A 27,640-nucleotide genomic window follows, 5' to 3' on the forward strand; every position below is an offset into this window, starting at 1 on the left:
TATCCTCAGTTTAAGATTCAGCATTCAAATCTCCAAATCAAATACTTTACTCTCCAACTTGATAAAAAATTCTATATTATGGTTGCTCATCCCCAAGGCATCTCATACAGCTGGACTGGCGATGATTTCCTTCTCATTACACAATATCCAATTTAAGATGGCCTGCTCTCTAGTTGATTCCTCCTCATATTGGTCAAGAAAACCATCCTGTACACACTCCAGGAATTCCTCCTCCACAGCATAATGGCTAATTTGATTTGCCCAATCTATGTGCAGATTAAATTCACCAGTGATCACCGATATTCCCTTATCACATGCATCTCTAATTTGTGTTTAATGCCATTCCCAACATCACCACTGCAATTTGGGGGTCTATATATGACACCCACTAATTTTTTTTGCTTCTTGGTATTTCTCAACTCTATCCTTACAGACTCCACGTTGTCAGAGCTAATGGTCAAGGGGCATGGAGTTGGGGGTAGGGTGTTAGCGTGGATAGAGGATTGGTTGTCAAATAGGAGGCAGAGAGTGGGGGTCAATGGGTGCTATTCGGATTGGCGGATGGTGACTAGTGGAGTGCCCCAGGGATCGGTGCTGGGGCCTCAGCTATTTACCATTTATATAGATGATCTGGAGGAGGGAACCGAGTGTAGGGTGTCGAAATTTGCTGATGACACCAAAATTGGTGGAAAGGCAAATTGTGCAGAGGGTGGGGAGAGTCTACAGAAGGATCTAGATAGGCTGGGCGAATGGGCCAGGAAATGGCAAATGGAATTTAATGTTGGCAAGTGCGAGATGGTCCACTTTGGTAGGAATAATGGTAGGAAGGATTATTACTTACGTGGAGAAAAACTGCAGCATGCGACGGTGCAGAGGGACCTCGGGGTCCTTGTGCATGAGTCGCAAAAACCCAGCTTGCAGGTGCAGCAGGTGGTCAGGAAGGCGAATGGGATGCTGGCCTTCATCGCGAGGGGGGCTGAATATAAAAGTAGGGAGGTCTTGCTGCGGCTGTATAGGGCATTGGTGAGGCCGCAGCTGGAGTACTGTGTGCAGTTTTGGGCGCCGTACTTACGCAAGGATATTTTGGCCTTGGAGGGAGTGCAGAGGAGGTTCACTAGGCTGATGACGGTGTTGAGAGGGTTGAGCTATGAGGAGAGGCTGAATAAATTAGGCTTGTACTCGTTAGAGTTTAGAAGAATGAGGGGAGATCTCATTGAGACGTATAAGATGATGAATGGGATGGATAGGATAGAGGTGGAGAGACTCTTCCCGCTCAGAAAGGATAGTAGGACTAGGGGGCACAGCCTCAAGGTAAAGGGGGGTCGGTTTAGAACGGAGTTGAGGAGGAACTTCTTCACTCAAAGGGTGGTGAATCTCTGGAATTCTCTGCCCGTTGAAGTGGTGGAGGCTACCTCGCTAAATATTTTTAAGACGCGGGTTGATGGGTATTTGATAAGAGAGGGGATTAAGGGTTATGGGGAGAGGGCGGGAATGTGGAACTGAACCACGGCAGATCAGCCATGATCTTATTGAATGGCAGGGCAGGCTCAAAGGGCTGGTTGGCCTACTCCTGCTCCTATTTCTTATGTTCTTATATCCTTTCTCACTGTTACGTTAATTTCCTTTTTAACCAGCAGTACCACTCCATCACCTTTTCCTTTATGCCTGTCCTTCCTAAATATTGAATACCCTGGGACATTCAATTCTCACCCCTAAAATAAGCAAATTGCTACGGATGCTGGTATCTGAAACCAAAAGAGAAAATGCTGGAAAATCTCAGCAGGTCTGAGAATTTCCAGCAATTCCCAGTGCCAGATCACCCTGCAGCCATGTCTCCATAATCCCAATCATATCGTATCTGTTTACATCCATCTGTGCAATTAGTTCATCTACTTTATAGCAAATGCTCCGCCCATTTAAGCTCGTCTTTTTAACATTGTTTGCCTCACTCCCAATATTTTGCTCTATAGCCCTGTTTGAACTTTGTCCTTGGTTTCTCAGGCTATCACTTTTCTTACTCTCTTTTCTACATTATGTTTTTGTCCTTGCTCCCTCCTTCTCTGACTCCCATCCCCCTGGCATATTAGTTTAAACCCTCCCCAATCACCATAGCAAACAGTGCCCCTAGGATATCAGTCCCAGTCGTGCCCAGGTGTAACCTGTCCAATTTGTACAGGTCCCACCTCCCCCAGAACCGGTCCCAATGCCCTTCCCCTAACACATCTCTTTAGCCATGTATTTAACATAAGAAATAGGAGCAGGAGTAGGCCATCTAACACCTCGAGCCTGCCCTGCCATTCAATAAGATCATGGCTGATCTGTCGTGGTTATCTGATATATTTCTACTCTACGCCACAGCAGCGTGTGGAGCTCGTAGTAATGCTGGGATAACTATCTTTGAGGTCTGATTTCTTAACTTTCTTCCTAGCTCCCTGTATTCTACTTTTAGGATCTCACCCCATTTTTTTAATCTATGTCATTTGTACTGATGTGTACCACGATCACTGGCTATTCACTCTCTCCCTCCAGAATGTCCTGTTCCTGCTCTGAGACATCCTTAACCCTAGCACCAGGGAGGCAACGTACCATCCTGGAGTCTCATTTGCAGCCACAGAAACATCTGTCCATTCCCCTTACAATTGAATCCCCTATAACCATTACACATTTTTTACCTCTCCCTTCTGCAGCAGAACTAACCGTGATGCAACAACTTTGGCTGCTGCTCCTTTCCCCAGAGAGGTCATTCTCCTCAACATATCCAAAGTGGTACATCTGTTTTGCAGGAGAATGGCCGCAGGAGATTCCTGCACTACCTGCCTTTTTTGTTTGCTTTGTCTGTACGCAACCCACTGCAGGGAACGCTTTAAAAGCAATGCAAAAGTGCAATGTAGATTTACAAGAATATTACCAGGAACAAGAAGCTAGTTTTGAAGAAATACTTGAAAAACTAAGCTTTCGTTCACTGGAACTGATTGTAGAATGATAATGCAAAGATTTTTTCTATTACTGACTTGATAGAATAATATCCTTTTTTCAGTGCTATAACATTCTATGTTGCTTTTAAAGAAACCATCAAGATTCATCAAACAGCTACCTATAACCAGCAAAGGAGAAGAACTATGATGGCTCAAAGTGTTTTAGACACTAGCTTACTTGCTAACTAACCAGAGTACAGCAGTGAAAGAATAAGTTTTAGCATGTGTGTTTCTTATCTGTAATTCTTTGTTTCACAATAAGTTTCACTTTTGCATTCATGGAGGCATAAAATTTGGCAACTGCACTGCTTTGTAACAATCTTGACAGAATCATTGAATCATAGAATCTCAACAGTGCAGAGACAGGCCATTCTGCCCACTGAGTCTGCACCAGAGAAAGTCATAGAGGTTTACAGCTTTGGCCCAACTTATCCATGCTGCCCTTTTTTTTTTAAACGACTAAGCTAGTCCCAACTACCTGCATTTGGCCTACATCCCTCAATAGCTATCTTACTTATGTAACTATAAAAATATTTTTTAAAAGACAAAATTGTACCTACCTCTACTACCTCTGACAGCTTGTTCCAGACACTCGCCACCATGTGTGTGAAAAAATTGTCCCTCTGGATCCTTTTTGTATCCCTCCCCTCTCTCCTTAAGCTCTAGTTTTAAACTTTCCTACCTTTGGGAAAAGATATTGACTATCTAACTGATCTATGCCCCTCATCATTTTATAGACATCTGTAAGATCACCCTTAAGCCTTCTCTGCTTCAAAGAAAAAAAGTCCCAATCTATCCAGCCTCTCCTTACAACTCAAACCATCAACACCTGGTAGCATCCTAGTAAATCTTTTCTGCACTCTCTCTAGTTTAATAATATCCTTTCTATAAGAGGGTGACCAGAACTGTGGACACAGTATTCCAGGTGTGGCCTTACCAATGTCTTGTACAACTTCAACAAGACGTCCCATCTCCGGTATTCTATGTTCTGACCAATGAAACCAAGCATCCTGAATGCGTTCTTCACCACTCTGTCCACCTGTGACTCCACTTTCAAGGAGTTATGAACATGTACCCTGAGATCTCATTGTTCTATACCTCTTCTCAATGCCTGACCATTAGCTGAGTAAGTCCTCCCCTGGTTCGAGCTACCAAAATGCATCACCTCTCGTTTATCTAAATTAAGCCCCATCTGTCATTCGTCAGACTACTGGCCCAATAGATCAAGATCTTGTTGCAATTTGAGATAACCTTCTTCACTGTCCACTAGGCCACCATTCTTGGTGTCATCTGCAAACTTACTAACCATGCCTCCTAAATTTTCATCCAAAACATTAATATAAATGACAAATATCAGTGGACCCAACACCAATCCCTGAGGCATACTGCTGGTTACAGGCCTCCAGTTGAAAAACAACCCTCTACAACCACCAGCTTCTGTCATCAAGCAATCTTGTATCCATTTGGCTACCTCACCTGAATGCCATGAGATTTACACTTATGCAACAACTACCATGCAGTACCTTGCCAAGGGCCTTGCTAAAATCCATGTAGACATCATCAACTGCACTGCTCTCGTCTACCTTCTTGGTTACCCCTTCAAAAAGCTCAATCAAATTTGTGAAACATGATTTTCCACTCATAAAGCCATGCTGACTGTCCCTAATCAGTCCTTGTTTCTCCAAATGCCTGTAGATCCAGTCTCTCATAATACTTCCAACAACTTACCCATTACAGATGTAAGGCTCACGAGCCTGTAGTTCCTAGGCTTTTCCCTGCAGCCCTTCTTAAACAAAGGCATGACATTTTCCATCCTCCAATTTTCAGGCACCTTACCTCTGGCTGTCAATGACTCAAATATCTCTGCCAAGGGGCCCACAATTTCCTCCCACATCGTGCTGGGATACACTTCATCAGGTCTACCTTGATGTGCTTTAAGACTTCCAGCACCACCACCTCTGTTATATGTACACTCCTCAAGACATCACTATTTATTTCCCCAAGTTCCTCAACATCCAGGCCTTTCTCAACAATAAATACTGGAGAAATATTCATTTAGGATCTCATCCATCTCTTGTGGATCCACCAGCTCCCCGCATCCAACCTAGGTCTTCCCCTCTTAAACCGCTCACCTAACATACACATCTCTGGACACTAAGGAACAATTCAACATTGTCAATCAATCTAATCTGTGCCTCTTTGGATTGTGTGAGGAAACCCCCACAAACACAGGGAGAACATGTAAACTCTATTCAGTTGCCCTAGGCAGGAATTGAACCTGGTTCCTGGCACTATGAGACAGCAGTGCTAACTACTGTGCCACCTCAGTTGGTAAGGCAATTCAAAACAAATAGAAAGTTTCAAGGAATTCCATGATATCTATTTCCAAGGTGTATTTTTGTGATGTTAACCCAAATCGGTATTAAGAAAACACCAACATTTCCAAAGATACAAAGTTCCTGCAGGCTAACTGTGTTCATGATTTCACCCACTCAGTTTTCAGCAGAAATACTTTTGGATTTTATTTTTACCAGTGGCATGTTCATGTTGAGCAGCTCAGAAAATTCAACAGCAAACTACGGCAGCATAGCCCAATGGTATTGTAAACAAAAGAAACATATGCCTTGTTTTTATAATTTTTTGACATTTCTGTTCTGTATCCTGCTGTATTTTTGTATGTCTGTTAACATTACCTTTGTGTAAACTTGCGAATAACTTTTAGTATTAAAGACAGCAAAAAGATTCACATAAATTCAGGTAAATTTTCAGCATACCAGACTTCTGTTATGAGGCCCAAACAGTACTGGAAACATGGCATAATTTGGCTCTGTTACAATCCTCATGGCACTCAATAACTTTTTCAAAAATATTTGGATTTTGCAGTACATTATAAGATTGTTACTGCAACAAACAAGCTAAAACCAAAATCAGTTAAACATTACTTAGCAGGCAATTAATACACTAAACTACAGAACAGGTATCCTCTTCAAGTTCTTAACAACAGAAAACCCAATGGCACATCCTTACAATATACTAGAATGGCATGCAGTCTTAAGTTTAAAGTCCAATTCTTCCTGGCTTTAGCAGGATTTCTTTTCCTTGCTTCATTAAAATGAATCTTCTAATGCCCTTTTAAGCAAAGTCCTCTTCACTCAGCCCTTTGAGCGAGAACAAATGGACTCCCCATTGCAATGTTCTCCATCTTTCCACAAACCTGATTTCCACAAACATGGGCTCTGTCATCGCCAACCCAAACCCTAGTGATTAACTCAAACTCTGCTGTTGGTCAATGTGTTCTCCAAACCTTTGGTTTCACTCACTCAGTCTGCAACAGCAAGACCAGCTGCCTTCCTTCTTTGTGGCCAGGTGTTAAAGCTCCCATCCAGCTTTAAATAAGTTCTGACCAGGGCTCCATGTCCCCATAGTAACCAGGACACAAGGGCTTATTGCTGAGCAAAATACAGTAAAACTTCACACCATCTCCCATTACAAAGCATTTTGCCTAACCTTAAAAAGCAGTTTAAGACATGACCATTTTATAAAGTTGAATAGTGATAACAGCTTCACGATGAGAAGCAAAGGACGCCTCTCCTCCCAAGCAGTCATGTGGCCCACAAGGCACAATGTTTCTTTTCTTAAAAACTGGCACTATTATAATAACATACAAGCAAAGTACTGAAGATGCTGGGAATCTGAAAAAAAAACAAGTGTCCCGAGTACAGCAGTAAGACTAGCAACATCTGTGGAGAAACAAAGTTCACTTTTCACATTCAACTAAACACCAACCTCTGTTTCTCTTTCCACAGATGTTGCCAGACCTGTAGTATTTCCAGCATAGTCTGTCACTGTTACAATTGGAGTTCGTTTCCATTTCTAGCTATCCATTAAAAAATGAAAAGTCACTTTTCATAAGCATAACCTACATCACCTATGAATTAAGAATTGAAATTTTGTGCAATATATGCAAGTCATGGTGTATCATAGGACCAATTATTACTATTGTATTGTGATTTTTTAGATAAAATTTGCATGTTACTTGCACAACCTATTTACATGCCCATTCCTAAATACTGAAAAAAAACCAACAATAAGCCGTTCAGGCTAAAAACAAGTTGCCATGAATAACTGTTATGCAGAAGCAAATTAAAGCATAGACAGCCCTGTTTCACTTAAAAAATTATTTTGTTTTTGAAGTGTGAAGAATTCAGAATCTTTCAACCGTGATTGCAAATGAACTGAGGGTCCTTAAGGTCAATAAAGGCCCTCACACAATCCAAATATAGAAATAGGCAACCACCGTGGCAGGTAAAGAGAAGATTCAGGAAAGCAGCAGCAATTGTTATGACAAACAAGTACTCACACAAATATCATGGAGGTTCTCTCTCACAACCATACAAACACATTATTAATTAATATTACCATCTAGGTAGTATGCAATGTGATGATAGTAGTTGCTATATTTAAGGGGACTCTTCTCCACACAATCAATGTGTCTAGTAAAAATACACCTCAGATGCTGGGAGAGCAGCATAATTATTCATTTTAACCATATAGTGATTACTGAAGAGAAAGAGAGAGATAGATAATGGACTATTATTTACAAAAAGAAACTGTCCACTAGGGTTTTAGAGTAAAGGAATGGAACGTGGGTTTAGATATGCAGGGTCATGTGATAATATGGTTAAAAGAAGGAGCTAGGTATGTAGCAGAGAAAACAACTTTCAGTTCTGACTGGGGTTTCCTTTCATTTTTTAACTATTGTTCAACTGTTAAGAGTTAAGCTGCTTCATTTTGCTAACGTTATACTTAAACTGTGTTACTAAATAATGTTTGTTTTACTATAAAAGATCCCTAATTTGTCAGTGGAATTATTGCTGGAGTGAAACATCCTATGCCAAAATCAAAAAATCTTTGGGGTCTAGTCTGGCTTCCTAATGTAATGTGGGATTCTGGTCCAGGGTCCTAACAAGTGTCTAGTTTTTCTTTGAAACAGAGATAGATTTAGAAGAACTACCAGATTCACACTCCACAGACAAGTAACCAAATGCGTCCACTTGATCATTAAGAATAATTAGTGTGAATCATTATCAAAAAGAGCAGATCCCTTCAAAATTAATAGCCTGCTCTAGACAGATTTATATCCAAATTCTTCAACAGACATTCTTGAACGATATCACGTGCATTGTAAAAGGATTTCAAATCTAGGTTACCCTCCATGACAGGTCATTCTACAACAAATTTTTATATTCTTATATTTCTATGACACCTTGAACATAATTCTATACCCAAAAGACCCCACAGGAACATTTATTTAAAAAAAGTCTGAGAGTCACATAAAATAATATTAGGTCAAATGATCAAAATGTTTGGTCAAAGAGGTAGGCTTTAAAAATGTCTTTTAGAATAAAGTAGGCAGTGAGGTGTAGGGAAGAAACTCCAGAGTTGGGGCCTTAGCAACTAAAGGCATGGGCACCAATGGTGGAGCAATAATGAACGGAAATGCACAAGAGGTCAAAATTAAAGGAACACATATCTTGGGAAGGTTGTGGAGTTGAAGGCAATTACAGATTTAGGAAGGGGCAAGGCCACGGAGGGATTTACAAACAGGGTAAGACTTTTAATTCAAGACAATGCTTGGCAGGGAGCCAATGTAGATTAGTGAGTACAGGGATGATAGAGGAATGGAACTTGCTCATTCTATAATTGAACCAGGCAACTCCAGTTTCCAGAACAGCTCTGTTGACCAGTCAGTCAGTTTGGCTCAGAGATGAATCTTGAGGGGCACTGCTAACAGACTGGGACTAATCTCAGCTAGCTTTAGATAGCACTGCTCCAAATTAGAGTCAGAGGTTTACAGCATGAAGACAGGCACTTCGGCCCAACTTGTTCATGTCACCCAGCTTTTACCACCAAACTAGTTCCAACTGCCCTCTATACCCATCTTACCCATATAATTGAGCAAACAAAATCCTACAGGGGGATGCTAATTCCTAGATTTTAATTTGAAGATAAGTTTTTGCTCTTCAGATACTCAGTTAAGCAACATACAAAATAAATATAGTTGACTTTTAAAGCTTTTCAAATTACAACAATTAGATCTGAAGTTTCACACAATAAAGTATATGCAACGTTGCAAGGATCCAAGCATCAAAATTGTTCCAAATGAGAAGTGACAAACTATTTTGCTTGGATCAAATTAAACTTGCTTGCAAATTAAACCCATATCTCCTGCAACTCCAAAATAAAGTTTCGGCAGCAACAAATTTAGACTGAGGCTTACAGGGTAAATATTTTAAACATTCAGGGCATTGATCTAAAATCTTTCTCAAAATTCACCTGCAAAATTGAGACAGTTGAAAGCTCGGAGCCCAGCCTCCAGTAACCTCACACTGAGTGATGGCAAAAATATACTGGAAACAGCTCCTGCCAAATTTGTTCACTTTTAGTAATTTGTAGTGACGAGGTCTCCCAGAGACCTTCCACCTTCTTTTCCACATCAGTTTGGAAATTTATTGTATAGTTATTGTGCTTTACTTAGGGAATGAAGATTCATGAATCTCCAGGGTCTGCTTTCAGTAATTATTCACAGATAACAAGAGACAGACATCAATGAAGTAATAAAATTATTAGACAAATTGTGTCGACTACACACATACTGTACTTCAGGAGAATTCTATTTAAAAAGGAAGAAAAAGTTGATAAACCCAACTGACATTCCATCAGTCAACAGCTGAGAGAGCAAGTTGCAGAAGTACCTGTACAAAAACTTTAGGAGAAACAGTCAGCTTGAATTGAATTATTTGCATGGGAACAGTTTGTCTGACAAACTTCTCATTTAAGATATTAGAAATTGACTACAATTCTTTATGACAGTTTACTTGGACTCTTCACAATTTCACTGAATTCCCATACAGAAGACTTCTAATTAACTTGAAAACCATTGAGATACAAGATGCAGTACAAGATAGGAAAAGATATGGTGCTAGTAATGCGTCTTTCACAATTGGGCATTAAAATCATAGAAACTTACAGCATAAGAAATTGTCATTCAACCTATTAAAACTGTGCTTGCTCTTTGAGAGAAGGAGTTATATTTAGTCCACCATCCCTGTTGTTTGCCCATAAACCAGTCTGCTCCTTATTTTCCAATTCAACTTTAAAATTTATGATTCATCTTCCACTATCATTTCAGCTGGAGCATTCCAGATCACAATAACACTTGAAAACAAAAATCACCTAGATCTATTGCCAACGATTTTAAATCCATGGTCCCGTTTATTGGCCCAGTCAGAGGGAATACTTTCTTCCTTTACCTACTCTACCTGGAACCCTCACTGTCTTGAAAATCTATATTTGATCGTCCCCTCTATTCCAAGGACAACAGCTTTTTTCCAATAGCTCCTCATACTGAAGTCAACTTGTTCCTCAAAATCTTGGTAAATGTCCTTTGTATCCCAAAGCCTTTACATCTTTCATGAAACGTGGTGCCCAGAGTTGCTCACCACACCTTGGCTGAGATCTAGCCAACGAATATTTTTGTAGATTGATTTCTTTAAAAACCTCTTGACAGCCTAGAAAGAAGATAGTTAAAAAGGCACTATGCTGAAGTACATAAAATATTAAGTGGCTGAAATAAGGAACATTAATAAATTAAGGTGAGATAATAGGCCCATACTTCATAAATACAAACCAGCAAAAATTTAATTCTGGACAGATATTATGAAGCACATTTGCATATTTTCTTCAAAGAAAAAATGTTAGAAGGTCTTGATTAATGCAAAGTCAGCGACTTAAGGCATAGAATTTAAAACACTCAAAATACAGTTAGGCATTCGGCTGCAAGAGTTGGAATACCAACATACGAACTAGGCCATTCGGCCCCTCAAGCCTGCTCTGCCACTCATGAAAATCACAGCTGATCTGACTGCAACTGCAACCATTCCCACTCACTCCTGTCTATCCACAGTAACTTTCAACCCCTTGTTAATCAAGAATCTGCTCAGCTCTACCCTAAAAATATTCAATGTCTCTACTTCCACTGCCTTTGAGAAAGAGTATTCCAAGAGACACATAACCCTATAAGAAATATGTCTCCATATCGCTGTCTTAAATGAGCAATCACTTATTTTTAAACAGTGAGCCTTAGTTTTAGATTCTCTTTCTGACATCTTGAGCGGAATTGCTTGATAGAGCAGACGCAGCACGGTTTCGTTAAGGGGAAGTCATGTCTGACAAATTTATTGGAGTTCTATGAGAATGTGTCTAGGGCGGTGGATAGAGGAGAGCCGGTGGATGTGGTCTTTCTTTATTTTCAGAAGGCGTTTGACAAGGTACCTCAAGAGGTTATTGCAGAAGGTAAGGGGACATGGAGTTGGGGGTAGGGTGTTAGCGTGGATAGAGGATTGGTTGTCAAATAGGAAGCAGAGAGTGGGGGTTAATGGGTGCTATTCGGATTGGCGGTTGGTGACTAGTGAAGTGCCCCAGGGGTCGGTGCTGGGGCCTCAGCTATTTACCATTTATATAGATGATCTGGAGGAGGGAACCGAGTGTATGGTGTCAAAATTTGCTGATGACACCAAGATTGGTGGAACGGCAAATTGCGCAGAGGGTGTGGAGAGCCTGCAGAAGGATCCAGATAGGCTGGGCAAATGGGCCAGGAAATGGCAAATGGAATTTAATGTTGGCCAGTGCGAGGTAGTCCACTTTGGTAGGAATAATGGTAGGAAGGACTATTACTTACGTGGCGAAAAACTGCAGCAGGCGACGGTGCAGAGGGACCTCAGGGTCCTTGTGCATGAGTCGCAAAAACCCAGCTTGCAGGTGCAGCAGGTGGTCAGGAAAGCGAATGGGATGCTGGCCTTCATAGCGAGGGGGATTGAATATAAAAGTAGGGAGGTCTTACTGCAGCTGTATAGGGCATTGGTGAGGCCGCAGCTGGAGTACTGTGTGCAGTTTTGGGCGCCGTACAAGGATATTTTGGCCTTGGAGGGAGTGCAGAGGAGGTTCACTAGGCTGATACCGGAGTTGAGGGGGTTGAGCTATGAGGAGAGGCTGAATAAACTAGGCTTGTACTCGTTTGAGTTTAGAAGAACATAAGAACATAAGAAATAGGAGCAGGAGTAGGCCATCTGGCCCTTCGAGCCTGCCCCGCCATTCAATAAGATCATGGCTGATCTGTCGTGGCTCAGTTCCACTTTCCCGCCCTCTCCCCATAACCCTTAATCCCCTCTCTTATCAAAAACCCATCAACCCGCTTCTTAAAAATATTTAGCGAGGCAGCCTCCACCACTTCAACGGGCAGAGAATTCCAGAGATTCACCACCCTTTGAGTGAAGAAGTTCCTCCTCAACCCCGTTCTAAACCGCCCCCGCTTTACCTTGAGGCTGTGCCTCTAGTCCTACTGTCCTTTCTGAGCGGGAAGAGTCTCTCCACCTCTATCCTATCCATCCCATTCATCATCTTATACGTCTCAATGAGATCTCCCCTCATTCTTCTAAACTCTAACGAGTACAAGCCTAGTTTATTCAGCCTCTCCTCATAGCTCAACCCCCTCAACTCCGGTATCAGCCTAGTAAACCTCCTCTGCACTCCCTCCAAGGCCAAAATATCCTTGCGCAGGTGCGGCGCCCAAAACTGCACACAGTACTCATGAGGGGAGATCTCATTGAGACATATAAGATGATGAATGGGATGGATAGGATAGAGGTGGAGAGACTCTTCCCGCTCAGAAAGGACAGTAGGACTAGAGGCACAGCCTCAAGGTAAAGCGGGGGCGGTTTAGAACGGGGTTGAGGAGGAACTTCTTCACTCAAAGGGTGGTGAATCTCTGGAATTCTCTGCCCGTTGAAGTGGTGGAGGCTGCCTCGCTAAATATTTTTAAGACGCGGGTTGATGGGTTTTTGATAAGCGAGGGGATTAAGGGTTATGGGGAGAGGGCGGGAATGTGGGACTGAGCCACGACAGATCAGCCATGATCTTATTGAATGGTGGGGCAGGCTCGAAGGGCTAGATGACCTACTCTTGCTCCTATTTCTTATGTTCTTATGTAAAAGGAAACATCATCTCCACACCCAGTCTGTCAAAACCCTTTGGAATCTTAATACTGAAAGAATTAATTACTGACTCAAACGGCCTTTCTTTGTCCTTCATCCCTCTTATGTTTCTTTCAGGACACTGAAAAGAAACTTAATTTTGGGGATGCAGGGGTGGGCAGAGGAGTTGGGGAGTGGTGGGGGAGGTAAGAAATTATTGCCTTGGAATATTTCCAATGGGTGATACAGTTTTGTGGGATAAGATTATGCTAACAAGACATGGGAACAGGAGTAGGCCATTCAGCCTATTGAGCCTGTTCACCCATTTCATATGACCATGGCTTTATAACCTTCCTATTCTCCTAAGAACGACCTCAATTTTATTAGGAATCGTGTGATGTTTTCACAGGGATAAAAGGTAGCCCTTCTAATGCAAAAACAAATGCTTAAAAAAAAGATGTGTTATGGACAGGATAGGGATTAATTTAAACAGCCTGACTTTTTTCTCTCACCATCTATCCATAAACAGAAAGATGTATTGAATTTAATTTCCTCCACTGGAAATGACCCTTTTCCTTAACCCTTCAATTTTGTTTTGATCCAATCCTCCATTAATAACGCCACCACACACTCAAGATAAGGCAACATTAGAGAGTTGGTTTATTTTACACACAGATAAAACACTGGAAGGGGTTTTGCAACGTCTGCCCTTTTTGCCCCTTAAGGAAATAAAGGAATTTACGGCAAAGACCATGATAAAAATAAGAATTATGGTTTCATGCGAATCCAGAGTCAAGGATGTCAGCGTCCAATGAAGGTTCTTGCAGGTAGCTTTTTTTCAGGCAGAATTCCTCGTCTTGGTTGCGGGTTGGGTTCATTGAAGATGCACGAAAGTAATCTTGTATCTTGACAATTAATTCACTCTGTAGGCGAAATGCCAGATTCTTTCCAGAGGGAGGGAGGACCACCAAAAAGGCTGGATGCTAGTCTGGGATCCTCATCTCTTCAGATTTTAAACCACAACTAACTATCGAATTCAAAAGCTGTATAATTCAAAGAATTCAAACAGTTCAAATCTTGGTCATATGATAGAATGGTTTCTGGTCGAGCTATTCAGCTAATTGGGCTGGAATGTTTATACAATACAAGGAGTGTTACATTCTAGGGGTTTGATGTGTAATCTTCTGACTGCTTAAGCTGCTCAGCAACTTCCAGAATTATGACCCTGTGGTCAGCAGTGGCCATTTTACCAACACAGCCTTATAAGTGAAATAAAATATATAATAGCCAAGCTGATGTAAATATTTCCTTCCTGTCTCCTAGATGAGACACATGTTCAAACCTCATCATCCTCATGGTCTCTCCATCACACTGCCCTATTTAATGATGGGATCAGTGTCCTGGTGAGTCATGTAAATAGGATTATGGAAAGTGCTTTAAACCAAGAGAAGTGTTCATGTGAAGGGAGTTTTAAAACCTAAAGGGAAAAGTCGAGACAGTAGTGTAGCAATTTGGGTAAAGACAAGCAGAGTGGAACAAGGAAGAGAGTGCAACGAAAATATGCATCAGTGAACAAGGTCCATGTAAAGAAACGAAAATCTTTACATTCAAAAGCTCAAAGTATTCTCAATACAATAGATGAACTAGTATCACAAACAAGAGATAAATTTAGATCTAATCACATATTACAGAGACATGTTTACCAGCTGACTGACCTTGGAAAACAAATATTTCAGAATACATTTTAAAATGACAGGCACGATGCAAAAGGAGGAAGAAGCAGCCTTTGCCTTGATAGCAAAGGATGCCATCTGGGCAGTAGTGAGAAAGGCTCTTGGTTCAGAAGATCAGGAAGTAGAACTAGTACCGGTTAAAATTAGGAATAACGGTCAGAAAATTTGGGTGGAAGAATAGTTTATAGATCCCCTAGTAATACTAGATAAAACATTTAGCAAGCAATTATTGGAGTTGTGACAAAGTCAATGCACCAATTGGGGATAAAAACTATTTTGGCATTAGTATTGTGCAATGAGGCACAGCACTCACTCATCTGTCTACTCCTGCTTCAATTTTTTGTGTGTATTTCTATGTTTAATTTATGTTCTCAGTGAAAAATTCCTCAAAGAAGAAGTGATCATAATACAATTGAATTCCATAAGTTTGAAAGTGACAAACCTCTGTCTCCAAAAAGAAACAAACATACAAAAATTACATTGCTTTGATGAGTGAGCTGGCCAAGACTGATTGATTTGATTTATCTCTGTCACATGCATTACAAGTATTGTTTCTTGTGCAGTGTACAGATAAAACATACCACCCGTAGAGAAGGAAACGAGAGAGAATGTAGTGTTATAGTCATAGCTAGAGTTCAGAGAAAGATCAACTTAATGCAAGGTAAGTCCATTCAAAGGTCTGACTGCAGCAGGGAAGAAGCTGTTCTTGAATCAGTTGGAACATGACCTCAGACTTTTGTATCTTTTTCCTGACGAAAGATGATGGAAGAGAGAATGTCCGGGGTGCGTGAGTTTCTTAATTATGCTGACTGCTTTGCTGAGGCAGTGGGGATTGTAGACAAAGTCAATGGATGGGAGGCTGGTTTGCATGATGGATTGGGCTACGTTCACGACCTTTTGTAGTTCCTTGCAGTCTTGGGCAGAGCAGGAGCCATATCAAGCAGTGATACAACCAGAAAGAATGCTTTTTAAGGTGCATCTGTAAAAGTTGGAGAGAAAGGCATAGCTGACATGCCAAATTTCCTTAGTCTTGAGAAAATTGGTGGGCTTTCTTAACTATAATGTCGCCAGGGGGGACCAGGACAGGTTGTTGGTGACCTGGACACCTAAAAACTTGAAGCTCTCGACTCTTTCTACTTCATTCCCATTGACGTAGACAGGGCATGTTCTTCTTTATGCTTTCTGAAATTGATAACAATCTTCTTCATTTTGTTGACACCAAGAGAGAGATTACTGTTGCCACACCAGTTCACCAGATTCTTTATCTCATTCCTGTTCTGTGTTTTTCTCTATACATACCTATAGAAACTTTCAGTCAGTTTATGTTCTCCACCATCTTACTTTCATGTATTTTCCCTTCTTAATCAATCCCATAGTCCACCTTTGCTGAATTTTCTCAGGTCTATTTTTTTTTCTTGCCAATCCATATGCTTCTCTTTGATTCTAAAACTCTAATTTCCCACATGAGCTATTCCTCTCCTCCTCAGCTACATCTTCCTTTTTCCGTGGCTTCATCACACTGACCCTTAGTAGCCTCCAAAGATTCTTGCGTGTCTAGATCTTCATCCCCTGATGAGCTATCATCCTCTTCCAGTTCACCCTCTGGCAAAGGATTACCTCTTTGCATTGGCACACTGTAGAGGGTTCAACACACTGTGATGATGCAAGAAACTCTATTGGGTATGTGTGGTAGTGAATCACATGAACAGTCCAAGTATCTGAAGTGCATCTTCAGAAGTCCAATGATCCGTTCTATAAGGGAGCATGTGAAGCTACATGCAGTATTGTACCTCTCCTCAGAACAACTGAGGGTAATGACACTAGACTCATCAGCCATCCTTACAGACATAGTGCACCCTCAAAAATTTCACTTGCGAGTGAATCAAGATGTATGAGTCAAGGCAACTCTCAGAATACCGTGCACAAACATGCAGTCCAAGCTTTCAATGACCACACACCAATTGTATATTCTTGTAATGGCAGCCTTTGAGGTTTACAGGCATGAGGGGACTGTGCCATGGAGTCTACATGGGTGCAGCTGATTGCACCCTTCAGTCTTGGGAAGCTGAGGTGGCAGCAAAGCCAGTGAATCTTGCAGCTTGTCTATATTCCTGATATAATGATGAGCCTTCCTGCAGAGGGCATCATGCATTGATCAGGGAGATACTGCACAGGTCCCCCTTTGATCCCTGGAAAGGCCCAGAGACAAAGAAATTGAGTGCTGCTGTCACCTTTAAATGCATTGGCAGAGCATGGTCTCCAGCCCGACATGGTGTCAAGTCTTCCCGAAGAATGTGGTACATGTAGTGTACCAGAGCTCAGGACAAGTGCAGACATATCCAGCATAGAATCTCCTATGTACATGAGAGGCAAAGTCTGGCAAGTCGCCTCCATTTTCTGGGTGTCTCCTCCTGATCTTGCCTTGCAGACAGAATGGGAGAATGTCACACATTGTTATAGAGAGTTCATTTTAATCACATGCAAAGATTGCAGAAGATAGATTCTTGCTACTGTCCTCTCCACCCTTAGTTCTCTAAAAAATATTATCCCCTAGCAAAAGGGGACAGGCCAGTAATGCACTTCTAGAACTTGCCCCTATGTGTTCCAAATCAGCTATAAGGGGATGAGAAAAATTGTTTGATTTTCTATTCACTTAATTTCAAGAAATCTTGATGAAGTTCGTTGATGAAATAAAATAAATTATGGAAGGCATTTCCTTTTCCTGATGAGGAACAGAAAATTTTGCAAATAATACATTTGAGCCAAGAACAGAAGACACTCTATAACAGAATCAATTATTGAACACCTGCTCAAATGTTCTATAGCACAAAAACTTCAGAGGAGCAAGAATTTAGATGAGAAGTGTATTTGGTAAGATTGGTATCCTGAGGAGTAGAGAACAAGGAATGAGATAAGATCTACTAACCTCAGTTCGTAGCACTTCCACCTCAAAGTCTGAAGGTTATGGCTTCAAGTCCAGCCCAAAGACTCAAACACAAATATCGACATAGCAATACAGCACTGAGTTCTACACATTTTTTTGGATGCCACCTTTTGGATGAAATATTAAACCAATACTCTTATACCGGGGTATATATTGTGGCCAAACGGGCCACCTAAGGTAGTGGTTTGATAGAGCATGCTGGAATAATTGGACAAGATTGAAACAGACAGACTACAGCCTCAAAAGAAATTGGACAGAGATAAACAGGCTGCAGCTGCAGGAGCTGGAATACACAGAATATAGGCCATCTCCAAGTCAAAGGACACTTTCTGGTCAAACTGGGATGTTTACCAGACATAGGGGCATCTTAATCCCTTACTCGGGAGGGAGGTATGTGACTTATGTGCCTCCAGCATCTACAGGCATGGCCATTGGGAACACACCCAGAGGTCGGTGTAGCAACACCTGATTGGCCTTATCGATTAGGGTGATCACGTCCTGATCGATCAACTGACAATGCTCAAAAAGGGCACGAAAACCAACAAGGTATAAAGGATGCTGCACAATGGAAGAATCTCTCTCTTTCTCTCTCCCAACAAATAACATCTACACCTTGGGGCGCTAAAGGAAATTTGGCCTGGTCAATCTACATCTCGCACACACGCTGGGACACAAAGCGACAATTTAGTATGGCTAAGCCACCTCTCGTGGACATCTTGGGACACTAAGGGGAATTCAGCACGGCCAATCCACCTCTCGTACATATCTTGGGACACTAAAGGGCAATTTAGCACGCCCAAATCTACACGTCTTGGAACATTAAGGGGCAATCCACCCAAGGTATACATCTTCGAACACTAAGGGGTAATTTAGCATGGCCGTCCACATCTCGTACACATCTTGGGGCACTGAGGGGCAATTTAGCATGGCCAGTCCACCTCTCATACATGTCTTGGGACACGAATGGGAATTTAGCATGGCCAATTCAGGTCTTGTAAAAATCTTGGGACACTAAGAGGCAATTTAGCATGGTCAATCCACCTCTCATGCACATCTTGGGACACAACAGTGATCATAACCAACAATGACCAGCACAAAGAGAGCCACCACACACAAGGAAGGAAGACCAGAACCAGAGTATCAGACCAGACCAAAGGACCAGATTAAGCAGAGGACCATGGGAGACCAACATGAGAATAAAGGTCAATATCTGCCTAGCTTCTTGCAAGTCATGCAAAAGTTAAGTCAAGGTTTAGTATTGAACTTGAACGTTAGTATCCTGATAACTTATTGTTGATTGGATGGGTGATTAATAATTGTGTGTAAATAAATATTATTGTACTAACAAGAAGTCTATTCTTATTAGTTTTTGGTTTAGGCTTGGTCTAAATTAAAAGACAAACTAACTAGAAAATGAGATTGAAAGAAGGTTAAATGAAACTTGACAAATGGAAAATAAGAAAAAAATCAAACTAAGAAACTTAGAACAGATATGAAACAAAATAGCATATTAAAACAGAGACAATGTATATTAGATTCACAGAGACATACAATACAGAAACAGACCCTTCAGCCCAACTCATCCATTCTGATCACATTTCCTCAACTGAACTAATCCCATTTGCTTGCATTTGGCCCATATCCCTCTTAACAGTTCCTATCCATGTACCTGTCCAAATGTATTTTAAATGTTGCAATTATACCCACCTCTATCATCTCCCCTGGCGGTTCATTCCACACATGCACCACCCGCTGTGTGAAAATGCTGCCCCTCTGGTCCCTTTTAAATCTTTTCCCTCTCACCTTAAACCTATGCCCTCTAGTTTTACACTCCCCTCCATAAAGAGCGTGGCTATTCACCTTATCAATGTCTCTCATGACTTTATAAACTTCTATAAGATTACCCCTCATCCTCCTATGCTCCAAGAAGGAAAGTCCCAGCCTTTCCAGCCTCTTCTTATCAATCAAACCTTCAGTTCTGGTATCATCCTCATAAATCTTTTTCCTTACATCCATTTATTAACAACAATAATTCTCCAACTGTGGTCTCTGAACCTCTGATGAGTGACGAGGGTCCTCAAGATGGTCAGTGCACTGCTTGGAAATGGAAATCACTGACCCACAATGCTACAGCTGAGGTCATACAAAACAACAGGCTAGAAGCCTCATCCCCACCATTCACATGACATGACATCACACAACCAGACCGGTTCCAAACGTACAGTACAAATTGTAGCTGCAAGTGACAATCATATAGTTTTACCAAACTGATACACTATATTACAACTGATTTTGTTTGATTATTGTATATGCAGCATTAATTTCTCAAAAGTTGATTGCAAAACACATATCACAAAACATTTCAAATAAATGTGTTCTCCTGTAGTATTAATGTTTATAATATGAAAATATCTACACTTCTGTTTCTGGCACAAATTAATAATTTATGATAATTATGTTAAAAAGGAACATACTTACTACATCTAGTAGCAAAAAAGCAGTACACCTTTCGTTTCCATGCATTCCTACTAATTTTGATGAGTGTTTTTTGCAGTGGCAAATAAAAATGGGATAGGACTGACAAGAGGCTCAGTTGATGAAAAAACTGAGAACCAAAAAATGATAAGAATATTATCTCAGTAGGAAGCAGCTCAAATGCTGACAATTAGTGATTAGAATCTTTACATTGAAAGAAGAAACAGCTCTTGCAGTGCATACATAAGATTTTATTTGAAACACCAACCTAGTAACACGAAAACTAGGTGAAACTATTATTCCAGGTTACAAAAGACCTGAGTGTAAACTGTTGCCCCACATTTGCAACTTGCAGAAAATGAAAAAACAATAATTTGTACACCACATGTTGCAGTAATGAAGAATAGTCAGAATTTGGGACTTTACTAAACTGAATTACAAAATACAAGTTATTACTTTTGAGGGAAAGAAACAGGTAAAAGTGTTTTTAGACACATTACCTCATCATTTTCCATTAACTCAAGGATTTTCTTCTTGCCCACTTCTTCTTCTTCTTCATTAACCATGATTCCACTCTCTTCATAGTAATTTCTTCTGGCTGAACCATACTTGTGCGAAACCTTCAAATCTTCTTCATCTTCATCCACACCACGGGGCCGTTTAGCACCTCTGTCAGGCTTTAAAATACATATAATTACAAACAGACCTTGTTACCCTGCTCCAAAGACGGCTACAGCTTTTGCTATTATTTATGATATTGAAGGCTTGACCTTTAAAACGTCACACAGGTTTAGTCTGCCAAAGCACTGTAATAGAAAACACAGCAATTACAAGAAAAACACAAACAAGAGCCCATGCATTAAAGTCTCATTCACTCAATTAGGCAATAACTCAGATTTGTCAAGAACATACACGGCAAGAGACACCATCCCTGATGATTAAAGACGAAAACTACAGGGCAGGAAGTTTCATCAAAGCACATGGGCCACTTATCAACTATATTTGAACAAAAAAATGAAGATCCTCCTTATTGAGACTTTAGCCATCTTTGTAATTTTGCTATCAGATATCAAGGTTTCTGGGTTCACGAGCTACAACATGACAATATTGCTATAATTCTACAATAAGTTTTAATCACAACAATAACAAACTGAAAATGTACTACTTTCGAATTAAATATTTCTTGGGGTATGGGTGTCACTGGCAAGGTAAGCATTCATTGCCCATCGTGGCATAGCAGTTAATACTGCTGCCTCACAGTGCCAGGGATTTGAGTTCAAATCTGGCCTTGGGTGACTGTGTTGAGTTCACACATTCTCCCCATTTCTGTGTAGGCTTTCTCTGGGTGTTCCTGTTTCCTCCCACAGTCCAAAGATATGCAGGTTAGGTTAACTGATCATACTAAATTGTCCCTTAGTGTAGACTAGCAGGGTAAATATGCGGGTTATGGGAAAGGGCCTGAGTGGGATTGTGGTTGGTGCAGGCTTGATGGGCCAAATGGCCTCCCTCTGCACTGTAAGGATTCTTTGACTCTAGTTGCCCCGAGAAGGTGATGCCTACAACTCCCCCCCACACCTCTTGAGGTGCAGCAGTCCATATGGTTATTTTTTGTTATCTAAGTTTCTTTCAATTTCGTTATCTCATTTAGGTTGATATAAGTAGATAGAGAGCAGTTAAGAGTCAGATATAGGTAAGGGCTCCATGTTTCCTTTCCGAACCAGATGGGTTCTTGCAAATGACCAAACACTAGTCATTTTTACTGATACTAAACTGAATTCAAATTGTCAAATTGCCTTGGAGCAATTTCAACTTGTCCTCTCCAAATTATTAGACTAGGTCTCGATTACCAGCTTAGTTCCATAAGCACAACAACTGAACCTGTTGCTCAAATGACTGTCTTGGTCTGACCTATATGTGACTCCAGACCCACATTAACTGTTCACAAAAATGGTCCAGAAAGGCACTCAAAGCTATGAAAAAGTACAAGAATAAAATCAGATGAATCATAACACAACCGTGCAGCAATTTTGGACTTGACAAAGGCACATCCATGAAGATTTCAACAAATGAAAGATAACCAGATTGAGCCTCCACCATCAACCCCAAAGAGTCAGCATTCACCAGACGCTTAACTGAACCAGTAGCCACAAACATCATGGCTGAAGTAGAACTCAGTGACTGGATACGCTATCCATTCAAGATTATGAGGAGCATGGACACATTGGATAGTCAGAAGCTTTTTCCCAGGGTGGAAGAATCAATTACAAGGGGGCATAGGTTTCAGATGCAAGGGGCAAGGTTTAAAGGAGATATACGAGGCAAGTTCTTTTTTTTACACAGAGGGTGGTAGGTGCCTGGAACTCGCTACCAGAAGAGATAGTGGAAGCAGATACGATAGTGACTTTTAAGGAGCATCTTGACAAATAAATGAGTAGGATGGGAATGGAGGGATGTGGTCCCATAAAGGGTAAGAGGTTTTAATTCAGTTGGGCAGCATGGTCAGTGCAGACCTGGAGGGTCGAAGGGCCTGATCCTGTGCTGTAATTTTCTTTGTTCTTTGTTGCAGCAGGTGACTCACTTCTGATTCCCCAAATTCCTTCCAACATTTACAAGGGTTGTGTGGAAATATCCCCACTTGTCTTGATGTGTTTAGCTCCAAAAACACTCAAGGAGCCCTCCAAAAGCATTCCATTTGAGTGGCACCCTATCTTCACTGTCTTAAGTATTCACTTTCCACAACCAGTGCATAGTGGTTGCAGTCTGCACCATCTAAAAGATGCACTCAGCAAACACACCTAGCCTTCAACATCTCCAGAACAGGCGACTTCTATCACTAAGTAGATAGATTGTAGGGACATAGAAACAGCACAACTTTCATGTATCTCTCCAAGTGAATCACAAACCTGACTTGAAAATACACTGTCATTTCTTCATCATCATTGGGTCAAAATCCTAGCACTCCTACCCTAACATGATTTTAATGAGAACATTCACCACGTGCACTGCAGCAGTTCAAGAAATTGGCTCATCGTCTTTTCCCTGGATGGTCAATAAATGTTGGCCTCGCCAATGATGCCCACTTTCTTTGAATTTTTTTTAAACTCCCATGATTAGAACAAATCGTATCACTTACAAAGTTTTTCACTAGCCCTTTTAAATCTCTTTTGCTACTTGCCACAATCTAGCTTGTGAACTTATCTCATGTAGGTAGAACTCTTCCTACAATATATCCTACCTTAATAGCAACAGTATCCAGTTAGTTCATACCATATGTTTCATGAGCTTCTCACATTAAACTGGACAGAACCAGAAAAATGACAGTAGAAAATAATATATTTCCTAAAGTTCTGTAATTACACCTTCAAAATGTGCTTTACACTAAGACTGGCTTGGTTAAGTGCAGGGGAGAGTGGTTAGCACTGCTGCCTCATGGTGCCAGGGACCCAGATTCAATTCCAGCCTCAGATCACTGTCTGTGTGGAATTTGCACATTCTCTGTGTGTGCGCGTGTTTCCTCCATGTGCTGCAGTTTCATCCCACAATCCAAAGATGTGCGGGTTAGGTCGATTGAGCATGCTAAATTGAGCCTAGTGTTAGGGGATAAGCAGGGTAAATATGTGGGGTTATGCGGAAAGGGCCTGGGTGAGATTTGGTCAGCGCAGACTCAATGGGCCAAATGGCCTCCTTCTAACTGTAGGGATTCTATGATCTTAAGTATATCAGACACAATTTTAGTTAAGCATCATGATGAACATTTTAAATTAAGAACTCAATTTTTATTCAATAACTTTCCAAGCTCACTCTCACACCAAGCGTGGCATTCAATGCGTCATTTTATTCATATTATTTTTATTGCCACATCAATAACCTGATATATAATCTATTTAAAGTAAAAAAAACTTTCAGAATTGGATCAAAAATGCACATTCTTTGCTAATTTTAATAGCAGTGGTGGATTGAAGATTGTACTTTACAGAATGGAACATTCAACTTTTGAAAGTCAATCATGGTACTATATATACAAATAGCTATATTTAAATGAACTCTATTGTATTTTGCTCTCTAAGAATCCAACATTTAAGCATTTGAATTCAGCAATATTTTGCTCAAGTTTTGCCCAAAACAGGCCAATTTCTTCTGACACAACTGTCTCATTTTTTATGTATATAAATTTTGCAATATTACCAATACTTCCTTTCATCATAGGGCATAGCAGTTTCACTGTCTTCTTACTCCATCTTCTCTCAAAGACATCAACTTTTTCCTGGGCATAAATGCATGCAAATTATACATTTTCCAGTGCTCTATCCAAGTGCATCTCATCACAGATGGTGCATCTGCTGATTGCCTAGTCATTGGTACAGATAAACTAAGTCTATATCTGCACTCCTGACAAAGAATCACTGGCTAACAATAATCTTGGCCAATTTTCCCCCACTTGCAACATCTGTACTATTAATCCTAATCAAATCATTTATCACAGCAAACGTTCCTAGTTTGTACAGCTCATCTAGTCAGTGGATAAACTTATTGACACACAAGCAAAAAGATCACACTTTGGCCAATATATATTTACCAAATATGCATCATGTCCAATATTCTTAATTCATTACCTCAAAATGGTCCTACGACAACTAAAATGATGAAAAATCTGCAACAATCACTGTTGTAAGGACACTCAAAAATTAGTAACCCAGATATAGAAACACAGAAAAACTACAGCACAAACAGGCTCCTCAGCCCACAAGTTGCACCGAACACGTTCCTACCTACTAGGTATACCTATAACCCTCCATCTTACTAAGTTTCATGTACTTATCCAAAAGTCTGTTAAAAGACCCTATCGAATCCGTTTCCACCACCACCGCTGGCAGCCGATTCCATGCACCCACCACCCTCTCAGTGAAAAACTTACCCTTGACATCTCCTCTGTACCTACTCCCCAGCACCCTAAACCTGTGTCTTCTTGTGGCAATCATTTCAGCCCTGGGAAAAAGCCTCTGAGAATCCACTCAATCAATACCTCTCATCATCTTATACACCTCTACCAGGTCACCCCTCATCCTTTGTCACTGATCACTGAAAATATCACTGATATTTTCACTTTTTGGCAAAAAGGTCTATTTTGAACATAGGCCAAACAAAATGGCATTCAGGGAGACTACCAAATTAGAAATAGATCAAACTAAGAATGGATGCATGCTGGTGCTTGCAGTGTTAAATGATAACCTGGTTGTAAAGGCCATGGTAAGATTCAAACCTGCATTGTTTTGATGGCCATGGCAGTACTCACAACATGTTTTCTTTAGGAAGAATGAGCATGCTTCCTGTACTATCAATTTACAGATTCAAGGGTAACCAGCGGAGCTTTACTTTAAAATTATGAACCCAGCAAAAGATTGGAGCTTTTGTTATTCCATGTTTACCACCTAAAATGCAGTTATTTGCACAAGAAAATGTAATCATCATATTCAGATTTAGCAGGAGCAGCAGCATGTTATTGGTGGCGGGGGTGGAGGAGGGGTGGGAGGGACGGGGGACCGAATAGGCAAATAAATATAAAATAACCACACACTGCAGAGAAAATGGAGCTTAAGGAGTTGAATATTCAGCACCACACCACTACTTACTGATCCTGCCACAGTAAGGTTGCACTTAGAGATTATGTATATCACTGTCTGAACAATGGGTCTCACTGTAAATGCTGCAGCTAGTACAACTTTGCCAGAAAAATGCTACTTGCTCCATATTAAGACTTTAAGACTGAAAAAATGGCAGACCTGTTTGAATCTACTGGCATTTTAGCTTCAAAACACTGTCTGATAAATTCTCTCATTAGGATTTCGGTAAAACGCAATAGTTTCATCTCATGTCCATGTGAACTGTGTTAAGCAACCAATGCAATTTTATATTTTGTCATTTTAAGCCAACTGCGTGCAGAAAAAGCATAACATATGGCAAAAGGATTGGCGGTCATTAACAAGTTATTTGTGGAAGGAGGAGCAATTTGGAGTGCTTAATTAAAAGCATAACAAGTTTCTCACAAATTACTGTCAGTGGGGTTATTGTAAAGCATAATGGTGGGTGTGAAATGTTGATAATTTATGACTAGAAGTTAAAATTAATTTTTTTTCTAAATCTGTGGTTATGGTTATTGACATGCATAAGGCTGGTGGGTAGTATTAGAAGAAATTTGATATATATTGTAGAATATTAAAGTAGTGCTGTATACTGCACAATTATTAAACACATTAGCTTAAGTCATGCTTCTTCCCTAACATATTGACAAGATACCAAAGAGCAAAGCTGTGGGGTGTATTTCGCTCAAGTCCTACTTCCCTCATTATGTCTGTGCCATTATGCCAAATATGTCTAGTGACAACATTCTTGCATGTCTGATTAATGTAATTGCATACTTTCTATTCACCATATAATTTACACAGCATCAAACACTTCAAAAATGTTATAAACACTTCTTTCACTTGATTGAGAATCAATCACATTGTGCTCCAGAACTGCTTCAACAATGTGGATTTAAAGAAATGTCTCAGGGCACTTCACAAATAAACACAAAAAAAATGCACACCAAACCAGGAAGAAAAGAATTAGGAGACAGCCCCAGAAACATTATTAAGATGAGTTTGAAAAAGTTCTTCTAAAGCAGTGAGGTTTGGGATGGGAGTTCAAAAGATTAGGACTTCAATAGGTGAAGGCTCTGATACCCTTGGTTGTTCAAGGTGAGGAATGCACAAAAGATAAAGGTGAGGAGATGGAGCCTTTGGAGAAGATATTGCGCTGGAGGGAACTCCAACTACAGGACAGGGAAGTGTTATGGTTAGAATGATTTGAGCAAGGATTTTGAAATTAATCGGTTGGTGAAATAGAAGCCAGTGTAAGTGCAGACAATGGTAAGTGGAAATTGGTGCAATGTAGAATTTTGGACAAGTTGGCAGTTTCTAGAGGGGTGAGGATGGAAGTTCAGCCAGGAAAGCATCAGATTCAGCCGCAAAGGGTCTGAGGTAAGCAGATGACGATACAGAGTTGGAAGCAATCACAAAAATTATATAAAATAAACATGTTAGAAAATTGTTGTTACAAAGAGAGTAGGTAGAACGTGAAATTTCATAAACATGGTGACATTGAAGCAGAGTTTGTTTATTCTTTGGAAAAGGGAATTTTATAGTAGGCTGCAAAAAAATCATAAAAGAGAATGGCAAGCAAGGAGCATTAAATTAGATTATTTGATGCATATGGATAAAAGCACTAACAAACTTGAAGGGCAAAATCACCAACCATGTTATGGTTCCTGAATATTTCAAATATTTAGGTTCTCAGCATCCGTCTTCTCTGCCTGATTTCCAAATCCTATTTAAAAATGCTCCCTTTACTATGCTCTTGTTTCTGGTTCCATTTGTAATTATTTATCTCTTAGATGCCTCAGGACAAATTAAAAATCTTGCCAACAAAACAAGTAGCGAAGAA

The 27,640-nt window shown here is 40.5% G+C and overlaps 1 protein-coding gene across 1 annotated transcript in view; it reads right to left on the minus strand.

Annotated features, from left to right (window-relative positions):
- The window catches only part of ctnnbl1 (catenin, beta like 1), a 178,219-nt gene that overhangs the window by 140,850 nt on the left and 9,729 nt on the right, over nucleotides 1-27,640 (minus strand). Inside the window, exon 2 of the mRNA XM_080205037.1 lies at nucleotides 20,659-20,835. Coding sequence (XP_080061163.1) covers nucleotides 20,659-20,835 — 177 coding nt within the window. The remainder of the gene's footprint in view (nucleotides 1-20,658; nucleotides 20,836-27,640) is intronic.

The sequence above is a fragment of the Carcharhinus amblyrhynchos genome, chromosome 16 (genome assembly GCF_965287045.1).
Source record: "Carcharhinus amblyrhynchos chromosome 16, sCarAmb.v2.hapA, whole genome shotgun sequence".
Taxonomy (NCBI): Eukaryota; Metazoa; Chordata; class Chondrichthyes; order Carcharhiniformes; family Carcharhinidae; genus Carcharhinus; species Carcharhinus amblyrhynchos.